The sequence below is a fragment of the Chamaea fasciata genome, unplaced genomic scaffold (assembly GCF_029207755.1).
Source record: "Chamaea fasciata isolate MVZ Bird 193981 ecotype frontalis unplaced genomic scaffold, bChaFas1.0.hap1 SCAF_5, whole genome shotgun sequence".
Lineage (NCBI taxonomy): Eukaryota > Metazoa > Chordata > Aves > Passeriformes > Sylviidae > Chamaea > Chamaea fasciata.
The window spans coordinates 22,138,606-22,157,752 of NW_027094090.1; the positions used below are offsets into that span (position 1 = coordinate 22,138,606).

General features: G+C 49.1%; 1 protein-coding gene across 2 annotated transcripts; it reads left to right on the forward strand.

The window, feature by feature from the left end:
* Positions 1-8,355: 8,355 nt before the first annotated feature.
* FEZF1 (FEZ family zinc finger 1) lies at positions 8,356-11,566 on the forward strand. Of its 2 annotated transcripts, XM_066184557.1 has the most exons (5): positions 8,356-8,781; positions 8,932-9,153; positions 9,318-9,452; positions 9,752-9,884; positions 10,496-11,566. In XM_066184557.1, the coding sequence occupies exons 1-5, from the start codon at positions 8,356-8,358 to the stop codon at positions 10,798-10,800; spliced, it is 1,221 nt and encodes a 406-aa protein (XP_066040654.1). In that variant the 3' UTR covers positions 10,801-11,566. The 2 variants fall into 2 exon arrangements, with proteins under 2 accessions (XP_066040654.1, XP_066040653.1); XM_066184556.1 differs by having other exon boundaries at positions 8,356-9,153.
* Positions 11,567-19,147: the final 7,581 nt, after the last annotated feature.

Sequence of the window (19,147 nt, forward strand, 5' to 3'; positions counted from 1 at the left end):
GCAGGGCTTTCACCAGAAGGCATTAGATTTTTAAAGTTCCAAGCTTCTCAGAAGAGTGAGAAGCAATATCCAAATTGAACACTATCCCTAGCAAGCCACTAACAAAGTAGGGAACTGGAGTGGGACCTAGAAACACCAGGACAGAAGTGCCTGTCACCAGCACAACCCAGGAGGTAAGTGATGCGTCTGTCTCCTTCAACCTGGCATAAGCCTCTCTGCCCAGCCCTGCTAGCCAAAAGCACTATGGAAAACAGTGATTTGCACTCACCTCCCCTTTAGGCTCTTCCTCTGTCCCAAGCTGTCCCCCCACCAAGATGGATTTCCTGATGAGGCAAACAACTCTCCCTATCAGTATGAACATTAACAGAGTAGGTTATAGCAGATTCACCTGTTAGGTCCTCAAGAGGCTGTAGGCCATCTTGGTCCTGACGGGCCTCACCTGGGACCCCCACCCACAGCCTCTGTGCAGAGACTCAGTCTCAGCTCTGTCCAGGGCTGCTAACCTCTGCCCTGATGGTTAGATGGTGATGGAAGAGGAGTGCTGGGTTTTCACCTCAGCTACAGCCCTACATGTGCTTGTTTATGGGCCATGTTTGTCTAGACCCTGATACAGAGATTAACTTCAGAGCTTTCTGACCATCACAGACATGTTAGTTATCTGGTCTCTGAGTTGCCACCACCTCTTCCCCTGCCCTACTCCCTGGCTGGATGTGGTGAGACTGGCCTTGACTGGTGGGGCCTTGTCCAGGAAGCTGGGGGAATCCACCCCAACTCCCTATGCCTCTACATCCTGGCGTAATTAAAAAAGAAAGAAAAAACCCACCTGAACAAGCCTATGACTTTTTGTGGCTTGAAGTGGACCCAAGTTACTCAAATTTTGTGAAGCATTATACAGATACACCTCATATGTTAAGCACTTTGCTATGCAATTTCTTCGGCATGCAGTCCTTGAAAAATAATTGTCAGTAAGATAGAAATGATTAAGGAAATGCTAAACAAACGAACCAAAACCCAAAACAAAGATGATGAGAATAAAGGAATAAAAGACAAAGATTATGTAACCATGAAGAAGTTTCAAGATGTTTGGAAAAGAGAAATTAACTCAGACGCAAAGCAAAAGTTACATAAGTTATTGTTAAATACACAGCACAGGAGACATCAATGGAAGACAGGTACAGAAAAGACAGTGCTTCAAATTTAATTTGTCCTTTATTTTATAGGTTCTTTGATTTCTTCCAAGTGCAAATAATATTTTTAGTACCTAGATTTGTGAAACCGTGAACCAATGTGAAGCTTGAGAAGGCCAAGTGAGTACCTGCTTGACAGCTCTGGCGTTAGGCACCGTCGCCTCCAGCAGCCATCCCCCTGTGGGGGAGGGCGCAGGGGCCGCCGCTGTATCTTGACTGAGGTATTTAAGCGAAGCTGTGAGCCCGTCCCGAGCGGACGGCATCACCGCTCGCTGTACGCTTTCCGCCTGCCGCGCTCTCCCGGGGCCGTGGAGGCTCCACTGGGACCTCCGCTCTTCCTAAGCAGGTGCGGAGTTCAGGGAACCCTCAGGAAAGAGGCAGGAACGGTCTCGTTTAATTCATTCCCCCTGAGTCTTAATGGTATAAACGGGGCTGTAGAAGTTGGATCAGAAGCCACGACCGATGCGCGCCGCCGCTGCGAGCGCTGCTCGGGGCCGGGATAGGAAAGCGACGCTCGCAGGTCGCCCGCCGCCGAGCAAAGGGTGCCTGGAGCCAAGAGCTTGCTGCCCTCGCCTGTCGCATACCCCGGACAAGGAGTCGATAGGCAAGGCAAGGCAGTGGCCGGGGAAACCACCGCGGCGGCAGGGCGACGTTGGGGTACTGAGCCTCCCACCTCCAGACAAGCAAAGCCGCCGGTTCAGGCCGCGCCCTTTGAGCCCGCACAGGCGGGTCCGGCTGCCGAGACTGGCGCTTGTAGAGCGGCCCCTCCCTTTAAACCCAACCCGGGGCGGAGGGCAGCCCCCGGCGCAGGAACCGGTGCAGCTTTGGAGGAGCAGCCATACTTAGAGGGCGAGTGGCTCCCGGGGCACTGGTGCCCATCGATGGCGCCCAGCGGAGCGGCCTCCCTCCCTCCTTGGCCCTGTGGACACGGCACCCACAACAATGCTCCCGGGGCCCCCGCGGGATCTCGGGTCGGGTGCCGGATGTTTCCAGGTCTTGGGAAACTCCTCCTGAGAGCGACCAGGCTCCCGGCGCAGAGGGCGGGCGGGGCAGCAATGTCAACTTCGGAGTGGGCAGCAAGTGCGGCTCCACGAGGGACACGGCGATGAGCTCGGGGGGCCGGGGAGGGAGTGTAGGGCTGTGAGGTGGGTTCCTGCACAGAGAATGTCCCTTAGGCACCTACCGAAGGGGGTTGAATCAGATGTTTGCCTGTCAGCAAAGGAGTGCGGAGCAGACGGCGGGAGCCGCACCGCAGCGGCGGGGCAGTCGGGGAGCGGGGGGGAGCGGGGTTTCTTCTGTGCGAAAAGGACGGAACCCGGGATGCCCGAGAGACCCGCAGAGACACCACAGCCGGCCTCCCTCCGGCACAGGCGGGCTTTGTTTTAAGCGGGACTGGGGGGCAGGGGGGGAATGCAGCTCAAGAAACAAAACCAATCACACACACACACAAAAAGTTTGTTTTCGGCCTTAGCAGGTGTATTGTCGTGTCAGGCCTCCCTCCTTCTCCTCCTCCTCCCCCCTCAGTTCCGAGGGTGGCTCAGTTGTTCCCTGTGTCTGTTCCCGGGTAGGGGCGCCGAGCGAGCAGGCGAGAAGGTGAGGAATCCTCCCCGGGCTCCGTCCAGCAGCGCACGACAGGGCACGGCTCCTGCTTTCGTTCCTTATTTTCACGTTTTTCACTTAGCTTCTCCCCCTCTCTCAGCAGCGGCACATCGAAACGGGTCCCGCCATAAACGAGCGGGGTTTTGTCCCGCTTCGTGTCCGGCGGGCACCTTCCTGTCGCCACGGCGAGCCCGGCGTACCCCGGTGCCGGGAAGACAGCACACAGGCGTCCGCACAGCGACCGGCTCTTCGCTTTGCTCCAGATTACCTCCCAATACACCGGCAGAAAATGGAAACAAAAAAATTAGTTAATTGCTCCTGATCCTATTCAAGAATCTTAAAAACAAAAAGCTTCCCCCAGCCAAAGAGCGCAAGGCGTTCATTTAGCAGTAACGGGACTAAACATTTGTTGAACTGGGAAAGGAACAAATGAGAAAGTGTCATTCATGGCTCCAGCTGCCGCTGGCCTCTCCCAGCCACTTCCACCAAGGGCCCTTTGGAGTTGATGACACCGCTGGGTCCCCTCACAGGCGGACTGATTAGATTAGACGTGATAGCTGCAGTCCACGTTCGGAGCTGGCACACTTAGCCAAATCGCTCGCATGAATTACGGGAGGGCCGGAAGAGCTGCTTTAGAGGGTCACTTGTAATTTCGTTTATATGTGATTAAAGGCTTTATACATGAAAAAGGCTAATTTGCACTGGTTTGGTTTTCGATTTAGGGGGGCCTGTACGAAATGTACTGTACTGCCAAACTTTGTTTTTACCTCCGGGAGCGCTTGTATTTCGCAGGTCAGTGTTAAATGTTTTTCTTTTGTGGTGATTCGGTTACAAATAGCAATACTTTATTCTTTTGCTTGCGGTGGAACAGCTATAGCACGCCAACACGCCCTGTATGGGAAGGCTACACATAGTCTCCGAAGGTATACACACACGCATGCACATATTTAAATTATTTTCTTCCACCGGAGAAATTATCAGTGGAGAAAACGCAGAAGTGTTACAGCTTAAAAGCTGGGAAAGGCCAAGAGCCTTTGCCCACGCTCCAGAAACCGCAGAGCCCGAGGGTGCTCCGAGGTGTTTTCGGGCTCTGCGGCCGACCTCCGCAGAGCAGAACGGGAGCCGGGGCCGGGTGGGCCAGGGAGCCGCGTCCGCCACCCCAGCAGCCGGGCGGGTGGCGGGAGCAGCAGGGTCCCACCGAAAAGGATCCCACCGGTCGGGATCTCCCCCAGCGCCGGCTGATAAAAACTGTGACGGCGGCTGGTCCATTCCCCCCCCGTTTATATTTTTACTTCCGTTCAAAAGACAGTAAACAACAAATTCTGGGTAGGAATGAACAGCGAGCCCTCCAGCACCGCAGCAGCCAGGGACTGATTCCGAATAGTAGCAAACCAGGGCCAAGGCGTTCCGCCGCTGCCGGGTCTGCGGGCGGGCGGGCGGCGCAGCGGCTGAGGGGAGCATGGCGCTCCCGGGGCGAGTCGGGGTAAACCACCTCTTCACAAATCCGGCGGCTCGGGAGGGAACGTCGTGGACTGATGGATAGCGAGAGCAAACCCAAGCTTTAGCAGAGAATCCCGGCAGTGTCACTATTAATGACGGCTATTACAACAGTAATAATAGTAATCAGGGTCTGTCCAGCCGCCGTCGAGTCCGCCGAGGTCGTGGCCAGAAGGGTGTTTTGTAACCTCCCTGGTTCCCTCCACACTCGGGTTGCCCAGAGGCGTCCCGGAGCCAGGAGGGATGTTGCCGTCCCCGCCCTCACCCCTGTCGTGGAGAGCCGGCTCCGGGTGCGCGAAGGGAGCAGCCCTCTCGGGCAGGATGGTTGCGGTAAAACACTCCCAGGAAAATATTAATACGAGCAACAGAAGGTTAGCGGAGTTATTATCCTTTTCAATTCCTTTTTTACTTAAAAACGCAATGGAATTATTCATTTTATTAAGGAGGAAGAAATTAAAGATTAGACTCTAAGGCGGTATTTTACCTCCCTCTAATCGCCTCTGGGATCGGATTGGAGTAATCCTGACGACGAGATGAATTCGCCGGTGACTCGGATTTTGAGTGCATGTAGAGATACGTTATGATAATAATGCAAGTGAGCAATATCAAGAACATACCTTAGGAACGAATGAAACACAAAGCTGATTACAGGGAAAAAGAGAACAGCAGTTTTCTCGGGCAGAGCAAGAAATCAACTCGAGGCAAAACTTTTGCCCTTAATTTCTGCGACGGTTTGTAACTGTGGGAGGCGGGAGGGCCTGCTCCTTCCCTCCCCGGCCCCTTCTACTGGGAGTCGATACATGCTGCCAGCCTGGAGGGAGCTCGGGCCCGCCGTGCCCCCCCCCCAGTAGAAACCGGCCGAGAGGTTCCTTATTGCCACTTTCAGAGGCTGTAAATCTCTCTGCCTCGGGAAAAACAACCCTGCACCAGCACGACTGCAGGATATTTGCGGTTCTGCAGATACGTAAAACTTGAAAAAAAAGATGTGGTCCGAGAGAAAGGCAAAGCTCAGGACAGGACTAAAAGGATATGTCGAGGTTACTTTTAGCAACTCTATCTATATTGCGAACAACACCAGAACCTAGCAAGGCTCCATCTCTGAGACAGAAGAGGATGACGACCCCCCCGACCCCCCCGAAAAATTTTTCTTTTAGATCGCTACGGAAAATTAGGTATTTACATAAGTTATCGTGAGAGGTACCGAAATCAAGGGAGGTATATTTGTAAGGAAGTAACGAATAATAAAGCTACCGCTTCTTCAAAAGTGTATCTCAATATCGAGGAGACCAGTATAATTGCAATGGCAGGGCTGTAATTGCTGCTTTGGGATATTTACCCTGCTCAAATGACACTACGTATTTTACTTTCAAACACATGTCAAAAAGTCAATCCCAAAAAGACCAGTTAAGAACAAGCTGTTAACATATTAAGTATATGAGATTTGAAGCCTCTAAAACCCACTCAACAATAATTCCCTTCTTCAGCACTAATCAAGAGGAAATTTGCCTAGATTGAATTAAATGTAAATTGCTCTGAAGGAGGAAATGCTCTGGCGGACACAAAGTACGAGAGAGACACCGACACTCCGGAGCAGCGGGCAGCCAGAGACATTTGCCCCTAATGGGCTGGGGGGGCCCGGCTGCGTCCCCCCTCGAGTCCGCGATCCCTCCTTCCTCCAGGTAAGAGGCGGGCGGCTGCAGCAACCCGATCCGGGACAGCAATTGGGGTCTGCCGTGGGGAATTGCGGGGGATAAACATGTGAGCGGTGCAGCCCCCGTCAGCGGCCCCCCACCCAGGCCAGGGGATAACAGGGAACAGGGCCCGAGCGAGGCATCGCGGCTGGACCCCCGCACAGCCCAGCACAGCCTAGCGCGGATCCTGTCCTTCCTCCGCCTCCCGCTTTCCCGCACAGCTGTGTCCATCCCGACACGTCTCGAGGCCAGCCCCGGCTCCTGTTGCCCGCCTACGCTCCGGGCCACCGGAGGGACGGGGCGGACACGGAGGTCGCGGGGTGTGCAGAGAGTGGTGCCCGGGCCACTGCCCGTCGTTCGACGTCCGTCCTGGGGACCGCAGAACATTCTCTTCCTCCATGCCCCGCACCTCCTCGATGCTCCCTGCCGCGGAGGTACCGTCGTGGAGCAGCCGCTGCCTTGCTGTCCTCAAAAGGAGCCGCTGTGGCTTGAGGCCGCATCAGTCAGGTCACAGCTCCGGGGGAAGGATGCCTCCCTCTATCCCTCCTTCGGTCTCCCCATCTCTCCCTCCCTTTCTCCCTCGGCCCCCAGCCCTTCCTCCCTGCTCTCACTTCCTCGCAAGACGGTTGTCCTGGGCTGGCGGCTTCGAGGGGAGACACTGCCATTTGCCTGTTCCTGGGCTGGTACCCGAGCAGTGGGGGTCGGGCCTCCCTGCCTCGTTGGAGGCTTCTCTCCATTAGCAAACCCGAGACCTCCTGCCTCTCTCCTCCTGCCTCAGAGAAGGGCAGTGCTGGACCTCTGGAATGGAAGTTGCTATATTGGGTCCCTCCACTGAGGGACGCGGCCTGGCCGCTCTCACCCGGGGGTGGCAGGGACGGAGGGACCCTTGGCTTCTCCTGGGTATTATTTCGGTAGCGGGCTCTCAGTCACCAGTCGAGTGAAGCCCAGGCCGACGGGAGGAACGGGACCTTGTACTCAGCCCGAACTGTCGGATGGTGGGGTGGGCGGGAACACAGAAAGTCCTGCGCCCACTGCTGCCCCTCTCATCTCCCCGACCACCCCCGCTCCGCTGAAAGCGCTGCCCGCCCCGAGCAGGGCCGTCAAGCTTCTATTAAATTCACGGTGATTGCATCTGTTTAGGTGCATATATACCTATAAACATTGTATATTTCTTCATGTGTCTATGCCAACCCTGAGTTTTCGGTATTTGTGTTGTGCGTGCATTCTATAAGGACACAGAAGTTATATTTAGTGTATATGCAGGCTACATATGTATATATATATACAAAAATATAAAAATAATGATTCAAATTTAAAAGGTGCTCCTTCTTCCTACCTCCTTTCTCTTCTCTTCCCCTGCCCCAGGTTTTGAATCATCCTTTTGCTCCCAAGCACTCGTTCCATTTGGCCCGGGAGGTTCCTGCATCCCCACGCGCTGGTCTCGCCGCCTGCTTGTTGCAAGTCCCCCGCTTATTTGTCTACTGTGTTTTCCAAAAGCTCACCACCACCTGACCTTGTTCTTTAAAGCAGTGAGCAGTCCCAGGAGCAGTCCCAAGAGCAGAGCAGCCATTTCCCTCCCTCCCTCAGACACACACACGTAGGCACGCACAAAGAGAGCTCGGGCTGGAAAGTGGCAAGGAAACAAACAGCTTCCCCTCCAGCCGCTTCTTCTGCAGCACCTTGTTTGACAAACACCCTGGCGCTTGCCCTTGAATTGGGTTTCACATCCCTATTTAGCACTTGGACAATGATTTTAGATGATGTCATTTAAAGCCAAACAAGAAAATTGATCTCGGATTTGCTTGGCCTCTAAAGCCTGGTTAAGCAGATTGCAAATAATAATAATAAAAAGAGAGAGGGAGGGAGGCAGAGGGGAGAGAGGCGAGAAGGAGGGAGGGCCACCTCCTTCCATGGGCGGGGGAGGCGCGGGCGCCAATGAAAAGTAGTCGCTTGCTGGGGGGAAAAACTTTTCCTGTTGACTGTTGGAAGCGAATTGAGCAATTATCTAGTTTACCTTCTCCTCTTGGAAGTTAACGATTGGCGAGATCTTGGCTGCGTTATTGACACAACACTTTCTATTGATAGAAATAAGTAGCGATTGTCCCTAGTCATTGGTGCGCCAAAGTAAACTGTGATGGGCTGGCATGAGTCCACTGGACTGAGAAGGCTGGTTCCGCCGACGGAGGCTGTGGTGATGGTGGCGGCGGAGATGCTGGTCTCCCTCCTCGCAGATCAGTAACAAAAAAAGGGACAGAGTAAGTGAAAGAGAGAGAGAGGGGAGGAAAAAAAAAAAAAAAAAAAAAAAAAAAAAAAAAAAAAAAAAAAAAAAAAGAGGCGTCTACCAGAGCGGCTCAATCCGGGAGAACAAATGCAATTCAGCCATGGACAATAGTGGCAACCACACGGCGACCAAAATCCTAGCGACTCCTCCGTCCAGAGAAAGCCTGTCTGCCAGGAGCAACATGATCAGCACGCCCAAGCCACTCGCCTTCTCCATTGAGCGCATCATGGCGCGGACTCCAGAGCCCCGCTCCATCCCCGTCCCGCAGCTCCTCCACGGCTCCGTGGCCAAAGGCGACCCCAAACATCCGCTGCACCTCAACTCCTCCATCCCCTGCATGATCCCCTTTGTCCCGGTGGCGTACGACACTCTGCCCAAAGCGGCGGTGGCTGGAGCGGAACCCAGGAAGGCTCACTTAGATTCCTCTTCCTCGCCCTCCTTTAGCTGCGGCGATCTCTTGAACTGTGCCCTGAGCTTGAAAGGAGATTTCCCCCGCGATGCCCTGCCCTTGCAGCAGTACAAACTGGTAAGACCCCGAGTGGTCAATCACTCCTCCTTCCACGCCATGGGAGCCCTGTGCTATTTCAACCGAGGCGACAGCCCCTGTCACCCGTCCTCCAGTGTCAACATCCACCCGGTGGCTTCTTATTTCCTCAGCTCTCCCTTGCACCCGCAGCCCAAGGCTTACCTGGCGGAGCGGAACAAGCTGGTGCTACCGACCGTGGACAAGTACCCGGCGGGGGTGGCCTTCAAGGACTTATCGCAGGCTCAGTTGCAGCACTACATGAAAGAAAGTGCTCAGATCCTCTCGGAAAAAATCGCCTATAAGACGTCGGAGTTCAGCCGCGGCTCCCCGAGCAGCAAGCCCAAAGTTTTCACGTGTGAAGTTTGTGGAAAGGCAAGTAGCACCGTAGCCCGCCTCCCTTCCCCAGCCTCCTGTACCCGTCCGTCTGTCCGCCGGCTGTCTGTCGCTTGCCTGCTTGATTTTTAAACGACGGCTCCCCCTCGGCACTCTCGCCTTCTAATCGCGATTTTATTTTATTGTCTGCTTTCTCTTTCAAGGTATTTAATGCACATTATAATTTAACGCGCCATATGCCTGTGCACACGGGAGCCAGACCCTTTGTTTGCAAAGTTTGCGGGAAGGGCTTCAGACAGGCGAGCACGCTCTGCCGGCACAAGATCATCCACACCCAGGTGAGCCCATCCTCTGACCCTTCCTCTCTGCCCAAGACACTCCGCTCCCGTTTTTCGGGGAGCTCGGTGTCTGTCCAGCCGCTCCGAAACAGCGGCGTGGGGGGCGGCCGATCCGCAGCCGCGGGGAGATTTCGTTTGCCCCAAGCGCGGTAGGTACGGCGGGGAGCCCCGCACCGGCATCTGCGAGCCGCCAGTTAAACACACACAACTCCACAAATCAGCTCATAAACCCCGCTAAACAGAACACAGACCCCCAAGACAACCAACAAGCCGTGACTTGGTGTTTTTTTTCTCTCCAGGAAAAGCCACACAAGTGCAACCAGTGCGGCAAAGCTTTTAACCGGAGCTCGACCCTGAACACGCACACGCGAATACACGCCGGCTATAAACCATTTGTCTGTGAATTTTGTGGCAAAGGATTCCACCAGAAAGGTACCAGTCTCCAGCTCCTCTCTCTTCCCCGGCTTTCCCCTCCCCAAGCCAGGTCAAGTGTCCGGACGATTCGCGACAGGGAGGGTGGTGGGGAGTTAATTTCGTGTTCAAGTTTTATTATTTGATAATTAGGTTAATTTTAAATTTGGCCAGCCCCAACACATGTTCTGCTCCACGGAGCGGGGCAGAGGTCTCTGTCCGGGGGAAGGGCGGGGCAGTTGTACCGCTGGAAGCGCCTATTTTCCCCTCACCGCCACATGCAGCTACCGGCTCGATTCGGCAAACGAATTCGCCTCTTATTTCCTCCTCCAGATACAAGAATTTAGATACTTTTTCTTCCCGCATTGCTGTGAAGTCTAAACCCGGGGGTTTTACTTCTGCAACTGTAGTGGTTTTGGTTTATTCGATCCTTTCCTTGTAGTCTGTTCAGTGTAACGGCCGCGGGGAGGATGGAGAGAAGGCGGGAGGTTTGCTCTCTTTTCATCCTAAAGCCGATCTCTGGTGATGGGACAGAGTTTGGGGCGGGGGGGGGGGGGGGGCATATTTTTCTCGTCTTTTCAGTGTCCGTCTTTCAAATCCAGGTCCATTTGCCTTTCTTGTCTCATTCCCAGGCAATTACAAAAACCACAAGCTGACTCACAGCGGGGAGAAGCAGTTCAAGTGCAATATCTGCAACAAGGCTTTTCACCAGGTGTACAATCTGACCTTCCACATGCACACCCACAACGACAAGAAGCCCTTCACCTGCCCCACCTGCGGTAAAGGCTTCTGCAGGAACTTTGACCTCAAGAAGCATGTCCGTAAGCTGCATGACAGCGCCCTGGGACTCCCCCGGCCTCCCGCCGAGCTGGGGGGGCCCGACCCGCCGCCCCCGCCCGGGGCGCTGCTGCAGGGCCCGCCGCCACTCCAGCCGTGAGGGGCAGCCGCCGGCCCCGCCGCTGCCAGCCCCATCGCCACTTTGCATGCACCTGTTAAACGGTTTTGTGTATTATGCTCTATATCGCCACTAACGTTAATGGGACTGGTTGTTTCCTATTTTTTAAAAAATTTTTCCTTTGTTCTTTACAGACTATTTTTTTGTTGTTGTCGTTACATCTCAGGTGGAGATGTGGTTTAAAAAAAAAAACAACAAAAAACCAAAAAAAAAACCAACCAACCAAACAAAGGAAAAAAATTCGAAAAAAACCCAAAAACAAAAAACAAAAAGCGCCAAGCCAATTTCTGCTGTATTTATTTGAGAATCTGTATTACCCGAGCCGGGAATGCTGCACCACTTTAATTATTTCGATGTATATATATTCCCCTTGTGTTGATCCTGCCCTGCCTCCGCTGTCTGCTGGTTATCCCACCCTTCTTGGTTTCCTCCTCTCCCTCTCTCCCTGAATATCGTATCTATATGGACACAAATGTTCTCTATGTACGGATTTGAATTTCGCATTGATTCTTGCACGTGGAAAAAAAAAAAAAGAAAAAGAAAAAAGAAAGAAAGAAAAAAAAAGAATTCGTTGACCTGATGGAAATAAACCTTTGCCAAGGAGTGAGTGAGGCCGCGGGGGCTGCGGCGCGGACGGGCTGGCGGGAGCGCGGCGTTGGCCCTGCCGCACGGCACAGCTCTCCTCGCCCTTGCCAAAACACTGAAACAACTGCTAAAGACTTTAATTCAGAGGGGTAATTAGTTCGAATTGATCAAAGCAGGGTTGTTATGTTATTAGCTGCTCAGCAGACTCTGCCAAGTCGAGCCTTGAAAGCGAAGCCCTCCCGTCGGTGGGCGCCTGAGTAGCGGCGGGAGGGGGTTTCTGGGGTTACACCTTTCCCGGGGTAACCGAACCAGGCGCGGAAGATGGGTGCTACTCCCCGGGAAGGGCAGGTAGGCCCATTCAATTCCCCCTGCTCTCTCAAGGCTGTGCCCACAGCCCCCCTTCAGGCTCGGGGTTCCTTCTCGGACAGGGGGCCGGGCCGTGCTTCCCTCCGGGCTGGGCCCGAGGACGGCCAGGCGGGGCGGTGCGGGGAGAAGCGGAGGGCGTCCCCTGTGCGGGCTCTGGGGCAACACGCCCCACTCGGGGGACCTGTCAGGAGCGTCGGCGGGTCTGCCCCAGAGTGAGCCCCGCAAGAGCGGGTGACGTGACATCTCAGGTCTCGCCCGGATTTTGTACACCTGGAGTCCTCGCAGGGTTTTGGCTTTTGGCGAGGAGCGAAGCGTCGTGGTTGCAATCGTAGCTAACGCTTTACACCCAAGAGAGGGATATCGCCTTGCAGGCGGCGCTCCCGCTGCCCCTCCTGGGCCGCCTCTCGTGATTGCCCGCAACCAGCAGGTGCGGTCGTCGGGTCGGGGCCGGAGGCTCCTGTCACCGCCGTGTGCCTCTGGAAGCGGCTGAGAGGGGAAGCGCATCTCGCTCCTTTCACATGTGTCAGATTACCGCGGTAATCTCCTGAGCAGGCGGGTCTGCGTATAAAAAACAAAGCAACAGGTCAGATCCTCAGCTCGGGTAGACCCTGCAGCACCTCGGAAGGGCTCAGCCCCTCAGGGCGCCGGTTTTCCGCTGCTCCAAGGAAGAGTGGCCGGTGATTTGGATGGAGGGTCCTCCGTGCACCCGCTGACCTGCGCTGGCTGTGCAGCGGCGTGGGGCCTCCCTCTGCGCGTCTCCCCCTCGGAGACCCTGGGGAAACCGGGAGCCGCTCCCCACATTTCCCAGGGGAGGTGAGACACCCTTCAAGTGACCCCTGGTAAACTGGGAGTCGGGATGAAGCGGGGCAAGGGAGGAGAGGCTCCTGTAGAGCTGTGGCGACAGAGCAGGTGTCCTTTGAGGATCTGCCCTATGGACAGCTCTCTTCAGCTCTGCTCGGATCCTGGGACTGGAAGAGTGTCATTCTGGCTTCAACACAGATAGGTTTCTCCCAAATCAGGTGGCTGCAGTGTGTTGCTAGTTAAAAGGAAAACTTTTGCTACATGTAATGAAAGGCAAGGAGTCCAAAAGATCCCACTGATTTGATGCAGGTGTGCCATTCCTCTGAGGCTCTGCTTGAAAGAAATATTTCAAAGCAGAAGCCCAGCTTGCTTTCTTCTTTAAGCATAAGACCAACTTGCTTTTTCTTATTGCTGAGCAAGTATGATAGTACAAGATACTGAAGCTACACTTGGCCTTGCTAAATATCTTAATTTTACAATTATTTTAACCAGTTCGAAACTATTCAAGCGCTGTAGAAATACTGGATAAATCCTAAAAGTATTTTATATCATGACACAGGGATGTGAATGTAAATATATGGTAAATCAAAAGGAGAATATAATCTGACCTTTTTGTGATGAACACATAACATCAGCTTCAAATCAAATACATACATGAGGCCTGAAGATACTACTAGAGATTATGTACAGTGGTTGCCCAGATGTCTGTGGTCAATTTTGTTTCTTCAGATTGTTTTCTAAGTGCCGGGAGAAATGAAGGCTCAGTCGTCCCCATGCAGAAGCTGGGGTTTCTCTCTTTTTTATGAGTAGAGGAGAGAGAATTTCCAGGGTTGATTGAGAGACCATTTACACATTTATAAACAGTAATTGGTTGGGGTTTTTTTGCCTTTTCTCCTGCAAAAGATCTGCAGTCAATGCATAATGTGGATTCTTTTGTGTCTTCCTGAGGAAGAACAGTATTTTGCTAAAGAACACACATGCAGGGGTGACCATGTTTTGATATGGAGTGGAAATGAGGCACTGTAGCTTTATTCCAAGGTGAAGCAGAGAAAGCCAGTGATGAGTATAGATAAGCATTTCTCTTCCTAGATGTCTCAGAGTAAACACTACAGACGTGGGACTTCACAGGGAGATAAGGATAGCTCATTTGTTATTTTCCTATATAAAACCATGTTTGTGTCAAAGACTGATATTAATTCATGTCTTGGAAGGCCTGCATAGAATTATCTTTCATTTCCTCTCTTGTAAGATTAATCTCAGGTCAAATGAATTTCTAGTTAATGATCAGAGGCAAATCAAACCTGGTGAAATCATCATGAGAGACAAAAGCTATAAATTTATGTATATCCAAAGCATAGAACTATTAACAGTCTTCCTTACGACAGGCAAGATTTTAATTTTTGAATTTTAAAAAAATGTGAATAATTTTGATAGGAGAAATGGAGCCATCTGTACCTAAAGGAAAGGTTACATGTTCTCATTTCTGAGTGCCAATCAGCATTATTGCCATATGATCCGTGATCTGTGTGACCACTGGTCAGCCTCATTCTACCAGTCCCTCATGGAGGCTGAGAGGAGAAGAGCCTTGGTGTGTCTGGATCTGCTAAAATCCAGTGCTGCAGAGCTGAGCATTAGCATCCTGATAACAGTGTAGCCCACCTCCCACCAGTCACAACAGCTTCACTTCAGTGCTGAATGAAAGGCAGGAAAGTCTGGTGCCTATGAGACCCTGGAGCAGAGAGCCCTTGTAAAGGAGGAGCCGGTGCCCTCTACCCTCATCCCCACGCAGGATTTCTCAGATGGGACTGACTTTCTTCTGTGCTTGTCAGATGTTACAGTTTTGTTAACATGTGCCAATACTGAAAGTGTCATGTACCTGAAAGAGCTACCAGAATTACCAAAGCCGTTGTATATTGCTGTAGAAATAAAATACAGCACAGCAGGATCTTCTCACAGAATCAAAGTTCCTTCTGAAACTGAAATGGTATTGACTTTGTTTTGCTAATGCTTTATTCATGATCAGACACTTCCTAACAACAGAAAAAAATCCGCCCCCCCCCCCCCCGAAAAGGAAAAAAAAAAAAAAGGACAAAGATACTAGTAATAATGTTTGTGGGTTTTTGTTGTTGGGGGTGAAGGTTAGGAGGGTGTGACTGCGTGGTTTTGGTTTTGTTGTTTTTTTTTTTTTTAAAAAAAGCATGTATGCCAAAATGTAAACTAAATCTGCAGCTTTTTAATAGCTTCCAAAATCATTCTCTGCTTCATAGGAAGTAATACAGAAGTCCAGCATATCTCAGTGCACTCAAAATGAATGACAGTATTTAGTCAAGGAAGTATTAAAAAATATTTTTTATGATTTTTGATCACTTTTTACTCTAGTCTTTACAAATACAGTGGTGAAAAGGGAGAGATTAAACAAAATTCAACAAATGCATCCATCTCAAATGTTGGTCACAGCTTAGAACCAGAACAGGTTTTTTAGACAGTCTTGACAACTAGCAATTAGAAAACACTCCTAACTCTGTACCTCCTCTGCCTTACTTAGAATTGGACAGTCTCTATTTTGTTCTTTGGAGCTTGATAAAGGAAAAAGGGACCTAATTTGTTCCTGGGGTTTTGACATGCTAATACCAAATAGTTACAACTCTTTAATTATGTAAATCTTTCCACCCACTCTCTGTTTAGCTACTGGTTTTCTCTCCTTATGGAGGGAGGATTGTGTTGTGCCCTGCTGGCAATTGTAGTAGTAACTATTTAGTAGTAACTCCCACATCTTCCACAAAAGTAGTGGTAGCTCCAGCTCAACTCCATGCTGGGTCTCCCTTCTCTTCCTGGCCCAAGGCTACAGGCTGGATGACTTTTGGATGACCACTCAGGGGCTGCACAGCACACTGTGACCCTCTGCAAAAGATGGCTGAACTCACCCTTGTCCAGTGAGTTTGCAGAAAGTTCTTTTGCTTCAGTAATCTACAACTCTTGAAACTATACAAAACTTCTCTTAAAACTTTTTGTTGTATTATGAACTACAAGTTGTGTCTATCTTTTGTCCTTCTTTGAAACTTCCATAGAAGTTATTTAATGGCTCCACTGTTCAGTCACAATTTTGTAGTCAAATCCTTGTCTATTTGATTAGGCACGGTATTAAATCCTATAACCATGCCCATGGAAATACAAACAACTCCTCCCTTTTTGTATGTGAGATGACTAATATTTCACTACCATTATTATGTGAATTCTAAAAAAATCATCTTCAGTTACCAATGAATTAAAAGACATAGAGAAGTTATTCTGATTTTTTTCATAATTATATGACAAATCAATACATAATAAGTTTTATTTTGTGTGGAAAATGGAAGAGCGATACTTTGCAAATGTAAACCTGAACAACTTATCTGCAACAGTACAGGTAAGTTTTTATTTTCAGGGATGGGACTATAAGATTTATTTGCAGACTGACACAACATGAAAGAGAAACTTTGACTCATAGTACTTTAGCTTATAGGGATTAAATGTAACAGATGGCACAAAAAAAAATCACCTCAAAATATTTCTAAACCACCTGTTAACCTCTTGATATTACCAAGAAACATCTGAAAAGTGTATACTTCCACTTAAAAAACCTTGCCTAACTCAGATTTTATAAAAATAACCTTGAACAAGAACTTTCTTTCTAAACAAAAATAATGAAAAACTCCTGGATGATAAATAAGTTCAGGTGATTTTTTTTCTGAGCAAGCAAGAATTTGTAAAGCATTGTCTGCTGAAAAAGTTAAACAAAATCTGAACCACAATATACTTGGTAAATATTTAGCTTTATATAAGAAACACCTCAATAAATTGTGCTTTTCTCCTGTGTTCACCAGAAAATAAGAAAGATGGAAATCTTATTTTTTAACCTAGTATATTTTGAAAGGAATGATATATTTCCTCTTAAAATGAGGCATGCAGGAATCACATAACTATTTGTTCTTTTTTTTTTTTTGCCAGCAAATACATTAATCTACATATCATAAACAAGAATATGTTTTTTAAAACCACTTTTGGCTTCTTTAACTGCATACTAAAAGCTGAGGGCAAACGGTTGCTTATGTCCAGAAATGCTACTGCATTGCATGAAGCAGTGCAAGAGAGACAGCCAATTTTATTTAGGTGACATTTTCAAATTCATGGCATATATTTCAAATTTATCCAGTTTGAAAGGATGCAGTAGCACTGTCTAGAACTTTAAGTTAAAGACCAAAACAAATTCATAATTACTTTTGTGGGCAACATGTAATTATTATGATTTCATATAATTAAGTCATGGACTGTTTTGATCTTCAAGTTCTAAGAAGCAGAGACACCCTTCCCTACAAACAGGGTTTCTTCTGTTCTTGTGGTGTGCTGCTTCTCACATACCTTTAGAAATGCAATGTACAGTTACATATTCTTTGTGAAAACAGTAAAACATATAAGGATAATAACTAGAGCAGAGACTGAGTTACCCCAAAACAAAAAAGCAAAAAATTGAAAAAGCAATCAGTAATTGTTCTAAATCCTGCCTGATGCTGAATGTTATTGCACTGCAGAATGACTTGTGAAAGTTACAGTGTGCAAAGAGCTACTTTAATTTGTGCAAGGAAAGGAGTACAACACAGCCAAGCTGCATTTCCTAAATTTAACTTACATCTATCTCTATACTAATTTTTTAATTTACTTTATAAGATTTTTTTTCTGAATAATTTTTTGTAGAAATTTGACAAATCAGCATTTCTACACTGCCATAGAAGTAGATGTTTGCTTTACAGGTAGACATTGACAAAACATTAATATAAAAACTTGCTCTATTTGGAGGAATTTTCTTCAAACCAGAGATAACCAGTTTAAGGGCAAGGAAGAGACTGCTGGATTGGGTTCTTATCTGGTTGGGGGGGTCAAGCTCACATTCAAACGTCCCTTCTTTTCCACGTGCTTTCAGGCACTTCAGGAGCACCTGTCCTATATTATTAAATCAGAGTATCTATCCCTGCTTTCCTTGGACTGCTTCTCTTTGCAAGAATGTCAAAAAGTTGTAAGATCAGGGAGGGAGTTGGACATTGGATGGGGGTCCCAAATCTGCAGTAAGTGATTGGTTCTGTGACAGATGTTCAGTATCTAGTTTGCAAGAGAAATGCCTTTTTAGAAGAGGCTTGATTAAAAATTATCTTGCTATGCTTAAGCAACTCATAGGCAGGTATAAATAATTTAATTTAATTTCATGTGGGTGTCAAACAACTCAGGAGCCCTCCCCAGTCCCCAGGTTTTTGATATTCCCAATTCTGGGATTTAAGTGTCAGGAAAAGACTGCCCCACTCAGAGTGGGGCTGCAATACTTACGAAAGATCTTGGTTTCACCATATTGCACAAATGAAGATAATTTCTGGAATTATGAGAGTATTTGCTAACCAGCATTCCTGCTTTCCCAGCCAGTTGTTTTTTCGGTCACGTTCTTTGTACCAGTCATCTGCTTCTTTTTACAGATCTCTTTGGCTTTTTTTGTTTTCATTTCCTAAGGTGCATGCAGCACCAACTTGTAAAGTGTCCCACTCTCTTTTCCAAGGTTTAGATATAGTTACCACTCACCCCTTTTTATAATCAAGTGGTTTCCTCATGCCACATGGAGTAACTAGGTTATGAATAATTCTGTTTTCCAGATTTTTTTCTTGTTATCAAAGTTCAATTCAGAAAAATCTTGCTCAAGTTATGAGTCACACTAGCCTGTCTACCTTGGGCAATGCTTATGACTTTGGGCATCTTAATAGGAAGTAAATGAACATAAATGTCTGCATTTTCTATACCATCAATGGAGAGATATAGGTGCCTCTAGCAGCATGGAAGAGACTCAGTCCCTACCGTGTTAGATACTACCTTTAGTGCTGACAATCAGCAGTTCTAGCAGCCTCCTGAAACTATCTAGTTGCTGAAGCAGCATTCTCTATGATGCCTTCTCGGTGAACAAGATGAAATTCCAGCATACAGTGATAGTGACCATTTTTGCACAGTAATTTAGTGGTGAGGTTACTTATCCACATAGCCAGAAGCTATACCCTGCTTTGCGTGGCTGACTCACAACACCTGCATTATAGGAGACCATCCTAGTCCTTTGGCCATGGAGTATGTTGAGTGAAAGCACTCTCCGAGCCTCCTAATTTGCTTTGCAGCTGACATGAAAACACAGAACAGTGAAAGAAAAGGACCCCTTCCCCTGTCCTCCTGGGTCAGGCAATCAGAGGGAACAGAGCCGCTGTTCCAGCTGGGTGCTCTGGAGCACACATACAGTTTTCAAGCAGCTTTGGAAGCAGGGATGAAATCCCAGTCCTGCTGCCTAGTGAGTGTGTGGTGTAATCGCTGGCAGCTCTGTGTCTTGCATTCCTGGCTGCACAGTGTCTCATTTTAGAGAGAGGAAAAATACTGTCATGTAAAATATTTTGTGGCTTTCTTGTTTTCAGCTTTTCCCTTGGATCTGAGCATAGTCTATCTCGTGTTGTGCAGATTAAGGGCTTCTTCCTGCTGGATGAGCTGAATTCTTACAGTGTTTAGAATTCATTGTCAAATGCCA

What these genes read in the sequence shown, in the direction of transcription:
- FEZF1 (XM_066184556.1), top strand. Translation starts at nt 8,356, where the DNA reads ATGGACAATAGTGGCAACCACACGGCGACCAAAATCCTAGCGACTCCT. An exon ending in ACAAGATCATCCACACCCAG is followed by an intron (nt 9,453 to 9,751) that starts GTGAGCCCATCC and finishes TTTTCTCTCCAG; the next exon opens with GAAAAGCCACACAAGTGCAA. An exon ending in CAAAGGATTCCACCAGAAAG is followed by an intron (nt 9,885 to 10,495) that starts GTACCAGTCTCC and finishes TCTCATTCCCAG; the next exon opens with GCAATTACAAAAACCACAAG.